Consider the following 16,513-nt stretch of genomic DNA (forward strand, 5'->3'; position numbering starts at 1 on the left):
TCTGATTCTGGGTGATCTAACGCTGTTAAGACATTTCTCCTATAAAAGGGTGACCAAAAATGTTGCATTAGGGCACCTTAACAAGCATTTTTCTTTTTGACCAATTACTTTCGCTATATTGAGACTATCTCAGTAAAGAAATTGACTGGTCTATTTGAGAAATGGTAGCACAAGTCTATGAAAAAGAATGCCCTTTGATGACTAGAGCTATATCTTCACATGCAACAAGAGAATGGGAAGAAAATCTAAAATTTAAAAGGGATGAAGAATTTCATATGCCTGTTTTGATACTGAGCAGATGTGGCACAGGTGTGATACTGGGTTATTGATTCCAGTAAGTACAAGTGTCACGATGTGACCTGCTGGAACTGTGCCACTAGATAAAGTAAAAAAATAAATAAAAACTTTGGCAACATTCCAATTGGAAAACCTGTGATATGGACCCTTCTTTTGGTACATTATACTCCTTTTTTTTTCTTTCTTTCTTTTTTTTTTCTTTTTTTGAGAAACCAAACAAATTGATTTGGCAGTTACAGCAGTTTACATGCCATAAAGAGATGAGTTACAATGAGTTACAGGTTTTAAGTGCCTGGACTAAAGAGAACACAGCATACATTCAGAGACTGCAAGATATTTGTTATTCAAAACAGATTTCTTTTAAGACTCCCTACTTAGCCAGATCATTTCAAAGCCATTGTTATAAGACATAAACACTGTATTAAAATAAAGAGGAAAGATATATTGTACACGCACTACTAATTTGCTTTTGTTAGGAAATCATACTGCCTGACAAATCAACAACTTCATCACAAGTCTTAGCCACCCTGCAGACAAATCTGATTTAATTTTAAGGTAAAAAGAGAGATGTGATGATTATTACAATCCTACCTTGCAAGGCAAAACTAGCTCTGCTAATTCTTATCTAGTATCCCACAGCCCATACCAGATTCAGTGTCTTTACACACTGACCAGTATGAACTTCTTACTCTGTATCACATACCAAGTGACAATTCAGCAGGCAGAACTATCTGCACATACAGGGAACCCTGCCATTGAAACAGTGATTCAGGGAACCTGGCTCCTCCAGGGCTGCTGATTATCTCAACAGGACAAGCTTATACGGGAAGCTGTATGAAATCAAATCTATTAAAGCCTACTTAAGAACAAAGACATCACAAATTTTGCACAGACCTATCTCTGCTAGCACAGGAAAGGCAGAATTAATTATTGTAATCTATGTTGAAGGCTCATTATCACATGGTGGATTTAAGCTTCTATGAAATCAGTAACAATAAGACTCTCAAAACAATTATTACAGGTAGCAGTAAGAGAAAACCTTTTCCTGTTATTGGCACTTCAGATTGTCTAATGCAATAACATTAAAAAAATCAAAATGAATTACAACTTTAAATCACATTGCCAGAAAGACTTTTATGACTATTTCAAACTATTAAAAAAACAAACAAACAAAAACAAACAAACAAACAAAAAAAAAAACAGAGGGAAACACAATTTGGAAACTTTTACACCCACAAAATTAGGCATAATTGGTATGTTCAGATGCTGGGAAACCAAAAGGCAAACTGGAACACAAAATTGAGAACACAAATTTATAACAGAAACATTTACCAGTATTCCTTATTACAAACTTCTGCCAAAACATCATTTCTTAGAAGAACTTATTCTAGCAAATAGCAGTGGTATGAGTTGTGCACGTCAATCTTCTCAGCTGTAATTCAGAGAATGTCCTTAATTTTGTAATGTGGAACATAAGCTTGAATGCAGATGAAAATACATGTATAATCCTGCAATAAGCCACTATGGTACAGAATCTGTGCTATAGACATGTTAGAAGATCATGATAACGTCATTACAAAATTGGGAAAGAATATGAATTCAAGACTTGCTGGGCAACATAATGCTGTTCCCAAAACTGCAGTTTAAGCACCTCTTTAACCTTTATAAAGTAATGAAAAGTGATGCTTTGGAATAATAACTGTGAAGTTAGAAGTGGTAAAAGCATGTAGCAGCCCTATGCAATCTGTGGAGGAAATAATTTTAAAGCCAGATAAACTGGTGGCCTTCCAGCAATTCCAACTCTCTGTAAACTTGCAGCATGAAACCTTTATGTCAGCTGTAGGCTGTTTCTATAGATAGACTATGCACTTTCCTTTTAAAAACCCCATGCTTTAAATTTAAATGCAGTTTCAGGAGGCTCAACTAACACAAACAAAGATCAGGTAAAATTTTTCAGATGGTAATTTCATGATCTTTTAAGGTAGAATGACATCAAGCTACCCTGGACACTCACTGCATTAGACTTTCTTACCTGCAAACTGTGATTTTGATAAATAGCACTGTAGTTAGGGCTGAAAAGAGGGACAGAAGATCAACTGACAAATATAAACTAGCCCCAGCAAGTAAGATCCCCTCTTCAAGCAAGATAAACAATAACTTGGAGTCATCATTCTCTTGGCAGCTGACCATTCTCCTCTTCCTGTAGCCATACCCTGCACCCCATGCACTGACTCATAGACATTAGGTTTTGTGGCTGACTGCACATCCCAGCTTAGGTTGCTGGAAGAGTTGTTTCACAAAGCCACAGCAGTCTGAAGTCTCTGCCCATCAGACATCCTGGCTGGCTCCCTTTTCCGCTAACCAGTGTCCATTCACTCGTGACAGCACTTCTGCCAGCTGCAATTTCCTTTTCACATTCCACAATCATTTGAGCTTCACTGTAGGAATCCAGTGCCATGCAGACTGGCACAAATCTCTGCACTAGGAAACATGTCTTTTAAATAGACCTTAATCTTTCCTTTCTTCCTTGGCCATGAATTTCTTCTACACAGAACTCCAAACCATAGTGTTAGGGCAATCATTTATTCTACACATAAATGTGTCATCCTTGTCTTCACAGCATAGTTATGGCTTCCATTAATTCCATCCCTGTTACTACACAACCATCTTTTAGTAGACATTGGCCAACAAAATCCCACTGCTGTGGATCTATGACTGATCCCTTAAGATGCCCTCAGCTGAATGCAAACCTGCTAGGGTCCTGTGATTCTGCTGCTACTGCTGCTGTAAGGTTTTGTATTTTGCTATGCAAGTTTTTTAAGTATTGTTTTCTTTTGCTGTATGCCAAAATACTACTTAGAGTAGGTGGAGGAAATCAATAGTGCAGCTGGAAAACTGGCAAACATTTTCAGTAAAAGGAGTTTTAATGCTCATTTGAACAAGGGATACAGTACTCCAAAGTCTGAAATAGTAAAGTTCCACTGTACATGCAAAGAATCAATGAAATTCATTTCATTTTGATCACAGGACCATTTTATTCATCTTTTTATTCTCTCTAGCAGATGCCAAAAGAGTGCCCAGCCCTTCCAGATTCTATCCTCTTCTTGAGGGAAGGAAGCTTTTCTTTCCTGGGCCATGGGCTATAACACTTAAATCAGGAATTATATGTACTCCTGCTCTCACATCATGGTGAGCTTAAGTACATTATAGCTTTATTTCTTAGCAGCTAACATTGGTATGGAGTGCATCTGTGAATAAAGTCACCTCAGGGAAGAATTTGTTCTTCATCTACTAATATCCAAAATGGTTCTCAGAAAAGCAGCACAGAACAGATCATTTCCGATAAGTGATACTTGGGTAATTTCCAGTGAATGACCCAAAAAAACCAAATGGGTGTGTGAAGGAACAAGCACTTAGTCCATTCTGGAGTGGTACTAAACTTAATTGTTGGTTCAAGGTCACTGGATAAACAACATTCAGAGTTAACTTCAGTGGTCCTTTTCATGCAGATGATGGAGAGCACGAAAACCAATTTTGACATTAGAACTGCTGTGGATATGAACTACCTTGGGGTGAGTATCTGTCCGCCAGCGCAGTAAGGGGCTTCTCCAATTATCAGACATTTTAATGAGGAAACATTACAATAATGACTTGCTCAGACAGAAAACACTAATATACCACATTCCAGCAACTCTATTATCCAGCTTTGCCTATGTCTCATGCTATTTCAAGTGTTTAAGAGTTTATATTGCAGTTCATCTCCTAGTAGGGAGCTGGAGTATATTATTGGCAACCGAGTGAATCAAGTTTACTAATGAGTGTACGTGGTTTCTTTTGTATATACGGTTTTCCTCCACAGACCAATATATCCTCCACAGTGTAGTCCTGGGCCTACACTGGGCTCATTTCCCAAAAAACAATGAACTGGTACAACATTTTCAGAGTATTTGCAATAAAAAATAACAAGCAAAGAGCAAACAATAGCAATTTCTCCAGAAAACCATGTTTTGCCAATTACTGTTGTTCTAAGACAGATTTAAACAGCAATTAATAAATATTTATTTTTACATAAGCTGCCTCCAGGCACCAATTTGCCTACAGATTCTAAACATAACTTGCTGCCACAACCCCCCTCCTCCTAGTAATAAAATTACATTGCTTTTCCAATGGAAATCTGGGGATGTAGTTCCTCAAGACAAATAGAAGCTTCTAATGTGCACTACAGCTGCCAGTTAATGTACATTTACTTAACAAACCTACATTTCTCCTGCATTCTTCTCAAAATATACCAGTGTCTCAGTGGCCTACTCAGCACACACAGTGCTCCTGGTGGGCTTGTCTTTGGAGACAAGCAGGACATCCTACACTCTGCAGGGAGTTGGCCTCCAAGCTTTCTGGGCCTTTGCACTAGAACAAAGAGGAAGCACCACCTCACTGGACAACGGCACTCTTTGTTCTCTGCACTGACAGGGCAGCACCTGGGCTTCCTTCAGCTGTGGCCATGCAGGGTGGCTTCATGGCAGCATGGATGCATCGAGTATCGCCTCGAGTTCCGTGTGCAAGTTTGTGTGCAGCAGACTCATGGGACATGAAATATTAGAGTGTCCAAAGGAGGGCTTCAAAGGTAGAGAAGGGTCTAGAGGGGGAAAGTGTATGAGGAGCAGCTGAGGTCCCGGGGTGTGCTCAGCACAGAGCAGAGGAGCTGAGGGGAGGCCTGATGGCGGCTGCAACTCCTCGCAGGGAGCAGAGGGGCAGCGCTGAGTGTGTGACAGCGACGGGGCCCGAGGGAACGGCATGGAGCTGTGTCAGGGGAGGGCAGCTGGGGGTTAGGGACAGCTGCTGCACCACAGGGCGGTGGGCATGGAACGGGCTGCACGGGGCAGTGGGCATGGCCCCGAGTGCTGGAGTTCAAGGAGCATCTGGACCATGTTCTCAGACACGTGGTCTGATTTTTGGGTGGTGCTGTGTGGAGCTGGGAGTTGGACTTGATGGTCCTTATCCCTTCCAACTCGGGATATTCTGTGATGTCTGGGCGGAGTCAGCTCCAGTGAGTGGAGAAAAGGGACGTTTTGCCTTAATAACAAGTACTGCAAACGCAGAGCAGTTTCATATCAAAAATTCGTATCCAGAGAGCAAGTGTACTGAAGGCTTCAATCAGTGAGGGCATTGTGTGTTTTTGCTTCTTTATTAAAACATGCTACTTGGCAGATGGTTTCTACCTACCAACTTATTTTCCTACACCCAGCCTCTGGAAGATCACACTTTTATGAGGTGACAAACATCTTTTGTTTGCTTCTTTTTTAAATTTAAAATAATCATTACCTTCAGGATGGGCAGATTCATCTTTCTTTAATCAAAACATAATGACTTACTTACTTACTGCACAAATGATCCCACAGACTAAGCAGAGAGCCTCCCAGCTTCGCCCTCAAGACCCAGGAGAGGATTTCCTAAATATCTTTCAAAGTCAGAATCAGTCACAGAATTGTCTGAGTCGGAAGGGACCTTTAAAGGTCACCCGGCCCAACAACCAACAGGGACACCTACAACTCCACACTGGCATGGTGAAGCCTATTTCACAGAGCCTGACCAGCCGCTCGGTGCCCGGTGCCCAGTGCCCCGTGTCCCCGCCTCCCCGCACACCGCGGAAGGCGGCAGATCCTCAACCCGCCCACGCCCCGGCCGCACTGATTGTGACAGCCTCCTCAGGCCGCGCTGTAAGCCGGCGGCGGAGCGGGGCGTGACTAACACAGAAGGGGGCGTGGCTAACGCAGAAGGGGCGTGGCCAACGAATGTGCCGGGGTAACCGCCAGGGGGCGGCGGAGCCGAGGGGCCGCTAAAGCCCCGCTTCGGTCTTCTCCGACGGCCGACATCCGCGGTGACGTCATAAGAAAGCGCCGCCGCCCGCCTGCCCCTCTCCCGCGCGGCGCAGCCAGGCCTCGCGGCCACCTGCGGGCGGCGCCCCATCTCCCAGGTGCTCACTCCTCCTTCTGCTCCCCGTGGGCGTGGCCTGGGCCGCCCTCGCTGGGCGGGGCGGGGCTACGCATGCGCCCGGCCGTCGCGGGAGCCGCCGCGAGTGTATGTGCGCGCGCGGCGGCGGCAGGGCGGGCAGCGCGCGGGAGCTGGGCTGGCGGGCGGCGGTTCTGCCGTTCTGCTCCGGCCGCCGCCATGTCCGCCGTCATCGAGCGGGAGTTCCAGGAGATCGACGCCACGAACGACTGGCAGGCGCGCTATCTGGTGAGGGGACAAGGGGTTCGATCGCCCGACGGGGCGAGGGCCGCGGTGCGCCGTCGCCGTTACGCGGAGGCTCGGCGGAGCGGAAGTTGTAGGGGCGCGACCCGCTCTCAGGTGCACGCAGCGAAACTGCGTGCGGGCGGCGCGCATGCTCCCGGGCCTCGCTTGGCTTTTCCTTTTCCCTTCCCTTGCGGGGAGGGGTGCGGAGGGGCAGCGCGCAGGCGTCGCCGTGGGGCCGTTGCCGCTGCGCCTGCGCGCCGGCCGGCAGCGTGCGTGCGAGCGGCGCCCGCGCATGTGCGGCGGCTGAGGAGCGGGGTTTGGGCTGAGGCGGGCGAGCGGGCTGACCCGGCCCAGCCGGCTGTTACGGCCGTCCTCCGCCGGGCTGAGGCGGTCCGGGCCTGTCGCTGCGGGCAGCGCCTGTGAAGTGCTCTTATAGATAGTGCCTGAGCTAGGGTGCGTGCTGCGTTGCTCTCCCAAGTGAGGAAAAGAGATGCAAAGCGAAGTTCAGTTTCCTGAACTCAAGCAGGATTTTTTTCCTCAGTTAAATTATCACAGTATCACGGAATGGTTTGAATTGAAAGGAACCTCATAGCCCACCCACCCCACCCCCTGCCATCAGCAGGGCTGCCCCCCCAGCAGCTCAGCTGCCCGGGGCCCCATCCAACCTGGCCTTGAGCGCCTGCAGGGATGGGGCACCACAGCTTCTCTGGGCAGCTGTGCCAGCGCCTCTGAGCGGAGAGCTTCCTCCTCACACCTAACCTAATTCTCACCTTTTATTTTAAAGCCATTCCCCCGTGTCCTGTTACTATCAGGCCATGTAAAAAGTTGGTCCCCTCCTGTTTATGATATCCCTATAAATAGTGGAATGCCTCAGTAAGGTCTCCCTAGAGCCTTCTCCAGGCTAAACAAGCACGACTCCCTCAGCCTCAGGTACTCCAGCCCTCTGAGCATCTTCATGGCCATCCTCTGGACCCACTCCAATATACTGACTTCTTATTTAGGATGGTATTTAGCTATGGCTGCGTTGTATAGGACACACACTTGCTTGTCATGAGAGGCATGTGTTTCCTGAAGAAAAAATCCAGCTGAATGTTAGGGTTTTCTTAATTCTTCTTGCCGAAACCTGTGTTTGCCCTTCAATTCCTTGAATCTTCCTAGGCTTGTGATAAAAGCTTGGAATATTTGTGAAATTATAGTCTGTTTCTGAGCACAGAAAATGCCTGTGCTTTTTAAAGCAAAACATATTGCTTCCCGTTATAGGAGGATGATGATGATAATAATAAAGAACCTACATTTGAGGGAGTTTGGCTGTGAATGCTTGGCATTTAATTGTTGAGTGTGGAGACACTCCAAAAGGCTGTAAGGCATATAAGCTAGAAGAGAACACGAGCTCCATTGTTCTGTACCAAAATCAGAATTTGGTTGTGTAACAGATGGAGTGATTTATGTGGAGGTACGTAGAGCATTGGTGCTTGGACACTTGCTGCTCCATATTGTAGCTATTGATTTTCACAGATTATCATTCCTCATAAGTCACAGCATCCGGCAGACGTTAAAAAATGAAGCTTCTTTATATTTGTTAGATTTCCAAAGTCCTGTTTCATTGTGTTCCTTGAATGAGAGTATTTCAACTGATTAATAAGCTTGCGAAGATAATTGTTTTAGTGGGAGCACAGAGAAAGTTCAAAAATGCTTTGTTGTAAAGGGAAGCTCTCCTTAGGGTACAATCATATCATATAGGAATTTCATCTGAAAAAAAACCCCACCAAAATATTTTTAATTTTATATCACTGTACGTCAGCTGAGTACAGGGATATAAAGACACCGGTCAGTCCATAAGAGGCTGCTTGTCAATAGCACACTATCTGTGTTTTCACGCTTACAAACCTCCTTCTTGGTTTGAAGGTAAAGTTGTGGAAAAAGACCTTCTCATTAGAATGAAGAAGCTTTAGGAACAAACAGAAAAACCTTTCCATTTACAATATGTAAGCAGTATCACTTCTTTAAAATGATGTGTAAATGAGTGTGTTTAAATATCTTCCAAATGCAAATTATCAAAGGGTTTGTGTTAACCCCTGAGTAGGAGCAGGCTGTGATTTTTGTATTGATACAAGCTGACATTTGAGAGTCCAGAGCTGTTCTCTCTTACAGGCTCATGTTTAATGATGGCTGTTCAAGGTGAATTGTCAAGAGACCTGTAATAATTCTGTGGCTATTAATGATGTTATTGCTGCAGCTAACTAGTTCAGTTTTCTTTGTGGTGTTTACATTGCCAGCTGGTGTAAAGGAGCTAGAGCTGTGCAACTCTTGGTTCAGACTTGTACTTTTTCTGGGAAATAGCTTGCAAATCTTAGCTCAACTGTAGGCATAAGAAACACCTTCCCCTCCCCCCACCCCCCCCTTGTTTCTGCTGTGTCGGTTACTTACCAAATTGTGCATGTTAACCAAGTGTAAAAATACCTAAATGACAGCAGTATGGCTAAGAATGCCATGTGTTTTTCTAAGTGCAAATAGCATTAACTGTAGTAGAAGTTGTTTTAAAAGTCAGTAATGGTATTAATAACTGCAATTAAATAACTGAGCTCGAAAGCCTTGTGATAAGTTGTACAGAACATCAGCCTTAATGTGCTTGGTGGCTAGAATTAAACTGTATTTTTGTCTTTTAAAGGAAATTCGACATAAATCCAGTGACTACCCTCATAGAGTTGCAAAATACCCAGAAAACAGAAATCGAAACAGATACAGAGATGTTAGTCCATGTAAGTATCTTTTCTGTATTTACAGCAGTACATTTTCCAGTTTATTTGCTACTGAAGCATGTGAAATATTTTTTTCAACAGCGTTTACTTTAGAAACTTTAATCCAGTATCCTTACATATGAGCAAAAAATGAATGATAGATAATTACAGCTAGAGAAAGCTACCATGTATCGCTTTCAGAAGGACTAGGGGAAAAATGAATACAGATTTAACCTGTTTCAACTTCAGTATTTTATAGAAAACTTCAGTGTTTGCGTGTCCTTTTGTACTAGGTTTCCCAGAGCAGCAAAATCTCTCATAATCCCATTGTCTTTGGATCTAGAATTTTTGAAGAGTAGTTGATGCATTAGGGCTTTTTGTTGGAGAGGCTGACATGAATACCTATTGTGTATTTTGGAGAAGTGCTGAAGTCCTTGTTTCCAGTTGAAAGTTGTGGTAACAGCATGTGCATAGCACTTCTCAAAACTATGCACAGAGGGTCTCGAAGTGAGTCATGCTGTTCAGATAGCAGTGCTGCACGTTGATTGTTAGGCAGTTGCCAGAAGGCTTACTTGTACGGTTTATTCCTACCAAAAGAATCCACTCTGGCTTAATGCTGAGTCTAAATACTGTGCCATCATGAAATGAGAGTTCAGCACAGACCCTCCTTGCTGTGTCTGTATGGTGTTTCCCATCAACATCCTATCTGAGAAACGTGCAGCTCTGAAGGTGATACCTCAGGTTAGTTGAGGCTTACCGGCTTCTGCTGTGTGTCCAGCGGAATACGCTCAGGAGCTGAGTGCCCTGATAGACCTTAATTAACCCATGTTGGTCAGCGTGAGACCTCGTGTCTCAGGCTTACTGTCCTGTTAGAGCACAGCATTAGCTTCTTACCTGTGATAAAGCAGATCGCATTTCATTCACTTTCTGTTTCATACCTAAGTTGAGATAGGTTTTAAGAAGAGAAGGCAGGAAATTGCTTTTGAATCCTTGAGACCCAAAGTCTATTCCTGTGTCTGTCATCTGAGGTTTTTGTAACAGAAATTGTGCTCGCTTTTTTTTTTGTCCTTTCTCGCATCTTTGGATTTAGTTTATTTGTAACAACTGCAGACAGAATGAGCAGCATAATTTTAAAGTATGTTATCTTCCTGTGATTCTAAAATAAATTTCTACTATTTCAGTAGCATCTGGAATACCTGCAGTAATGTCTTAGATGATTGGCTTGTAGTCATCTCCTGTAGGGATGTGAGTTGATGGTTGCTGTGTTTTTGTTTTTTTTTTTTCCAAAATTTTCCTTAGTCATGATATGTCTTTCACAATAGTGGACACTTCTGCCCTGAAATTCTCCATTGTCCAGAAGGAAATGATGCAACTGTAGTAAACAGTGGGTCCAGTATAACAGCAAAGAGACAGTTGAATAAGTCTAGTCTTGAAGTAGTACCTGGGTTCAGGAGTGACATGCTAGTTGACATGAAGTTTAACAAGTGAGCCTCAGGAAGCATGTCTCAGTTTTTAGCATGCCTGAAAGAAAGAAGGCTTGAACTGAACTGCCAAGATACGCCCACAGAACTGGGTACCAGTAGCAAGGCTCTGTGAGAACAGAGCAAAACAGCTTTTTAGCTGATTGCTGTTGCATCTTATGTGTGTGTTTTCAAATACGAGTCATAACTGTTTCTTCAACAGTGGTGGGAATTAGAAAGAGACCTGGAAGGGAATAGATGATAAATGACATTCTAACATTTTGGTACCTAAAACTTCAAAGCAGTTGGGGTAGAACCTGGACCTCTGATATCTGAAGGTCTTTAGAAATAGCACTTATTCCTATGCTGATTAAATATATTATAAAACATGTGATGTAATTTAATAAAAATATTCTATTTCTCCGTAGCCAAGAGAAAATGATTTGTTAGTCTATACAGCAAACAAGCCAGTCTAAAATCTGAGATGGTATGTCTGTAAGAGGAAATGCAGAGATTGTTCTGCATTACGGAAAAGATGCTTTGGGTTGGTTTGCCCCACTTCAACTGTAATATGCAGAGCATGTACATTAAAACTAGTTGTATATCATGTACCTTTCTAGGTAAAAGATGGTTGCAGTTGGCTGTATGAGGCTAATTGTCTGCCCATTACAATTGAGTGAGTTTTACGTTGTCTCCTGTTTCAGAAGTATTTTCATTAGTGTCATTTTCCTTGCTAAGGAGCTACAGCATTTAAAAAATTTTAGTTGGAGAAATGCCCTCAAGAGTAGTTGCCTAGCCAAAAAAAAGCAGTAGTCATGCAGTCTGGTATGGGTCTAGAATGGGGAGAGGAATATCTCGGCAGTATTGCAGTATTGAAACAGGAAGTTAATCTGAAATAGGTTTGGTTTGACAGCCAGTCATTTCCTGACAGATGAAACCATTTCTCAGAAAACATTGTTCAGAGGAAAATAAGTTACAGGGCTATTATTCTTTATTGATACCTTTATTGGAACTCATAAGACTTAATACTTTCCTTCTACATCTTATCTTTAGTTCATATCAAAGTAGTCCAGTGTCTTTGGTTGACTGTAGAGACCTTTAGAGATTTTCCTACTGCATTTCCAGGTTCAGAGGCAGAAAGGGAATCCCCCCTCAGGTAAAACTATCAGGATTTCTTCAGGATCTTTCTCTCCCTCTTGTGAGAGATGGAACAAGTTAGTTTTCTCTTTAGCCGTCATTTATGACATGGCATGTAGCCTGTTTTCTTAGGTCCTCTGAACATTTTCAGCAAATAGATCATGTTGCTGTTGGAAAATCTTAAAAGGTAGTGATTTCTCTTTGTTTTCTTCAGGAGGCATCTAGTAGACTTTGTGTTGGATCTTTCAACTGTAGTCTTACAGTTGTTGTAGAACATATGCCAGGGAGAGAAGAATGTGAAGGGTATTGTTCTTTATGAGGAACTGAGTTGGAGCTGGATGGTTTTGCACTTAGCACTGATTATTTATTATGGCAAAATGTTCCCTTTTTGTCCTGTGTTTCAAGTTCATGCCCAGAGGTTCTGTCCACAATAAGTCTACTGCACTTCTTGCTGTCCATCTTAGAAGCTGAAACTAACGTGGTTTGGGTTTTTTTTTGTGACATTACCTAATGATTCTATAGGACATGTTGTTACCAGAAACATGTTATAAACAAACTGTGTGTGTTGCTTTTGGAGATATTTCTTTCTTAAGGTTTGGGGAAGAGGGGAGTATCCTGGCACATACTGATCTAGACTTTAGAACAGGAGAGTTCATTTGGAAGGGACTGTCAAAGATCATAGAGTCTGAGCGCTTCAGAGCTAGCCAACGTTTAGACCATGTTGTTGATGGTGCAGCTTCGTATGAGCACAGCATGCAAGCTGTGTTGTGGCTGGTGAAAATACACAGCTAATGGTGGTGACTGTTGAAAAACAGTGTTTTGTAGCTCCATCAGATAGTGTTACAGAGCTCTTTGTATCTGTTGTAGTTTCCATGGAAATACATATAGAATTATTTTCAGAGCGACCTACGTATTTCAGTATGAATACATTCCAGTTACAAGCTAGGCCTTTGCTGATACATCATGGTGGCATGTGTTGTGTGCAACCGTTGGCAAGGTGGGAAGAGCTGCTTTGCCTTTCCTTTGCCTTAGGCTCCCTCTGAAACCACTTGTCTGAAAGTTGTGAGTGTACATCCGGTGACGGAGGGCTGTGATTTGGGTAATGTAGCAGCTCAGGTAGACCAGATTTAGATTAGTGAAATGAAGTGGATTTACCGTCAGGGGGTGAAGCGTCACACAGGGTCACTGGGATGGCTTATCGCTGCATGTTCTATTTGTGACGTCGTTTAATCCACTAAGTAGCATGTCACCCTTCTCTGTTATAGCACCATATTTGGCAAGCAGACTTCTCTTGGACAAAAGATGTTTTTTAGGTTAAGCAGCGTTTTCGTGTTTAGAAGTGCAGTTGATTTTGAATAAAACCTTTCATTAACCAACTGTAAGATCTATGTCAGTGAACTGTCAAACATTCCTATCTCTGTTTTAACTGGATACGTCACTTTCCTTTTTGCAGGGGGTGGGCAGTGTGCAGTCTGAAATCTTGGCCTTGTGTGAGATGCAGGGAGCGTTGTAGGTAATAGTGGAGGGAAAGGGTTTGCCAGAAGTGGGTAATAAGAGCTTATCTCAGACAAGGTGGCTGTGGGAGCAGCGTTCTTAGTGCGGGAGCCGGAATGAGAAGCATTCTTAAGGTTGCCACTTCCTTTTCAGCTGTGTAATTTGTCAAAATAGGGAAATTAACACTTCAGAAAATGAGTACTGTATTTTAGCTGTTGTGAGCTTGGCAGTGTTTAAGATAGATCTTTTAGATTAGATTTAAGATATGTTTATCGTTCGTATAAATCTGAAGTCCTGTGTAACTGGAAATGATTTACATATGAGAAATACGTTACAACTAACTTGCTGTTGAAGGTTGGCTCGCTTCATTTAATTCAGATGAGCAAGCCAGAACTTGAATGAGGTTTCTAGGTCATTGTGTCCTTTAGGAACCCATTCCCCTGAAAGGGAAATCAATATTTGCTCGTGGCTTTCTTTGTCCCCTGGGTATGCCACCGTATTTGGAGGTTTGCCTCTGTTTTGGTTGGGGAGGAGGAGAGAGAATTAACTGTTAGGAGTTATTTCCAAACTTTCTTTATAATGTTAACAGGGCAGATCTTAGAAGAGGGTTAAAAATAAGGCTGAAAATGTGTGTAAGTGTTACAGTACCAAGTCTGGTTTAGGGCTCAGGCAGTTATCTCCTGCTGGCAGCAGAGCAGCAGCTGCTGCTGGGTGATTAAACTGTTAACAGTGCCTGCTTACGTCATCTTTCCGAGAACACTAGTACCGGTATGTGTGATTTACTATAACAAGATCTTAAGTTTTTCCTGTTGGCAGATGACATGTAATATTTACAAAGGTCTTGGTTTCTCTCCAGTAGAAACATTTCAGATAAAGTGATATATGAAAGGAAAAAGTAACACTTGAATTTCCAGATAAAATAATGCAAGGACACATTTTTACCTTAAAACACACCTTAAGTCTACTGTCTTGACTTTTCTGTTTTTTTCCCCTTCATAAGGGTGTACAAATTGTTTTAAGACTCCTGAGAGTCAAGACGATGCTGCCTTACATCTGGAATGCTAATGAAAACAGACTAACCCAGTAGCTTTCTCATTCTTTTGTATTAAAAATAGCTTTATGGCATACTTCTGTGCTGTACACATAAAAGCTAGCAGCTAGACAACCTCAAACCTTAGTCCTCTGGGGGAGAAAATAAAGAATTTCACTGTTCACTTTCTTCTGTGAATCTGGTAAGGTGACCATATATTTAAGAGGCTGAAGAATATGTGATGTAAGAACAGTCATTACAGTCTTGTAAAGGATCCGTGTACATCCTGGTAGCTTCTGGCAGCTGCCAGTAGCAGAGAGCTGAGGAGGAGCATAAAAGCAGATCAAGGCAAAGTAAATACATTTTTCCCGGGTTTCCAAAACTGTGGAAAGTATTTATAAAATAATACAAGCAGCCCACAGAACAGGGGGCTAGTTCATTAACTTTGTTCTGATTCTCATATAAGCTGTTTGCCCAGCCAGGGTCATGTTCATGGATTTCTTCTTAGATGAGCCTTGTGCTGTATAGGCTGGCATTGACATAGGGACAGCATAGCTGTCCCGAGGGTGATAATTAGTGGTTGCTTGCACAAAGGTCATGGGTTTTGTTAATTTTGCAAGATAGATGTCAAAAGGAACTTAGGCTTTTGGTGACGGTATGGGAAAGGGAACAGAGGGTTGCCGTGTTTTGGCAGCAGCTGCGACAACTCCAAGTTTTGTGGTCAGTGTCAGTGAGAAACTGGCATCACACCCTGACTCACTGCTGGCTCTGTCTGTTGCTTTACAGAATGGCTTCCTGAAATGCACTGAAGTAGCTTTGCTATTGTTCCTTAGTTGTTCTTACAAACAATCTATCAGTGGTTGAGCTTCAGGGGGTTCATAGTCAGTTGGAGCTCAGTTTGTGATATGCAATTGTGTATGGATTTCAGACAAAAGTTGCTGTTTATTTAACGGAATCTGATAAATGGCTGACGAAGGGTTATTTGCTGTGGATGAGTCTGATTACTTAAGTGCCTGGTAGAGGGCTGTCAGCAAGTACTGGGAAATCCTACATACAGTCACAGTGACTTTTCATTATGCAGCATTGTCATATGACAGTCTGATAATCTTTCTCACGTTAATGTTAGTATTTTAAAAGCAATCCTTTGACTGCTTTCATCTGCAATAAGTAGCAAATCTTCTGCCTTGCTTGCAAAATCGTGGGAAAGGTAGAAAGCATGTAATAAAATCAGGCTTGTTTAATTGGAAGATTTGTTTAATAGGGACATCTTTTACGTGCTACTTCCTTAGTGCTTCTAATTTGCATTGTGTTAAATTACAAGGAAAATTAAGTTCAGCAAAGCTTGATTTGAATGACTGCAAGTAGGTAGTTTTTTAGCTATGTCAATTTATGATTCTGCCTTGGCCTGTGGAGTTGTAGGTTGCTGAAGACCTTGGAATTCCAAACTTAAAGCAAACCATGCAGTAGAATGTAGCCTGATATGGCTTGTCATACTGTTATATTAAGGAAATAAAATTGTTGAAGGATGAGCATGAGCTGCTTTTGTTGGTGTGGGGAATTGGTTGTTTTTCAGAGGAAAAGTGGTATTCCAGTTACTAACCTGTGATGGAATGCTGAGGGCAGAATGAGACAGCCATTGTTAGCGATGTTACATGAGAAACTGCTTTCGTGTAGTTTGCCATTTACTTAGATAGAAAATAAATTCCTTAATGATTGCTTCTTAGGCCTAAACTCTCCTGCTGTGGAGTATTGGTGAAAGTAAAGGCATTGTTCATTCTGAAGTTTCCTTTAATTTTAGATGATCACAGTCGAGTAAAACTGCAGAACACAGAGAATGACTATATCAATGCCAGCCTAGTGGTCATAGAAGAAGCCCAGAGATGCTATATCTTAACACAGGTGAGACTGACAGGTACTACAGGGAATGCAGATATGGGGGAAGTGGATTTGTACAATGGTAATTTATGTTTGGATGATTCCTCATCACTGTGGATTATGTATCTCATGCTAACAGGCTGTTTGATCTAGTTGTGTTTTTTTTTAAAAAAAAAAGATAAAGGGGAATGCTTAAGTGTATATAATTGACTGTCTTTAAAGCTTTGTAGATATTTCCTGCTCTTCAG

The 16,513-nt window shown here is 42.5% G+C and overlaps 1 protein-coding gene across 3 annotated transcripts in view; it reads left to right on the forward strand.

Moving 5' to 3' along the window:
• The first annotated feature begins 6,338 nt into the window (after positions 1-6,338).
• PTPN2 (protein tyrosine phosphatase non-receptor type 2) overlaps positions 6,339-16,513 on the forward strand; it is a 37,066-nt gene continuing 26,891 nt past the window's right edge. The window contains exons 1-3 of one of the 3 annotated variants that reach the window (XM_090137346.1): positions 6,339-6,534; positions 9,200-9,290; positions 16,189-16,289. In XM_090137346.1, the coding sequence (XP_089993472.1) occupies positions 6,343-6,534; positions 9,200-9,290; positions 16,189-16,289 (384 nt within the window). In that variant the 5' untranslated portion in view covers positions 6,339-6,342. The remainder of the gene's footprint in view (positions 6,535-9,199; positions 9,291-16,188; positions 16,290-16,513) is intronic. The other 2 variants (XM_031588993.2, XM_031588994.2) reach the window with 2 other exon arrangements.

This window comes from Phasianus colchicus, chromosome 3, assembly GCF_987193195.1.
Source record: "Phasianus colchicus chromosome 3, bPhaCol1.hap1.1, whole genome shotgun sequence".
Classification (NCBI taxonomy): Eukaryota; Metazoa; Chordata; class Aves; order Galliformes; family Phasianidae; genus Phasianus; species Phasianus colchicus.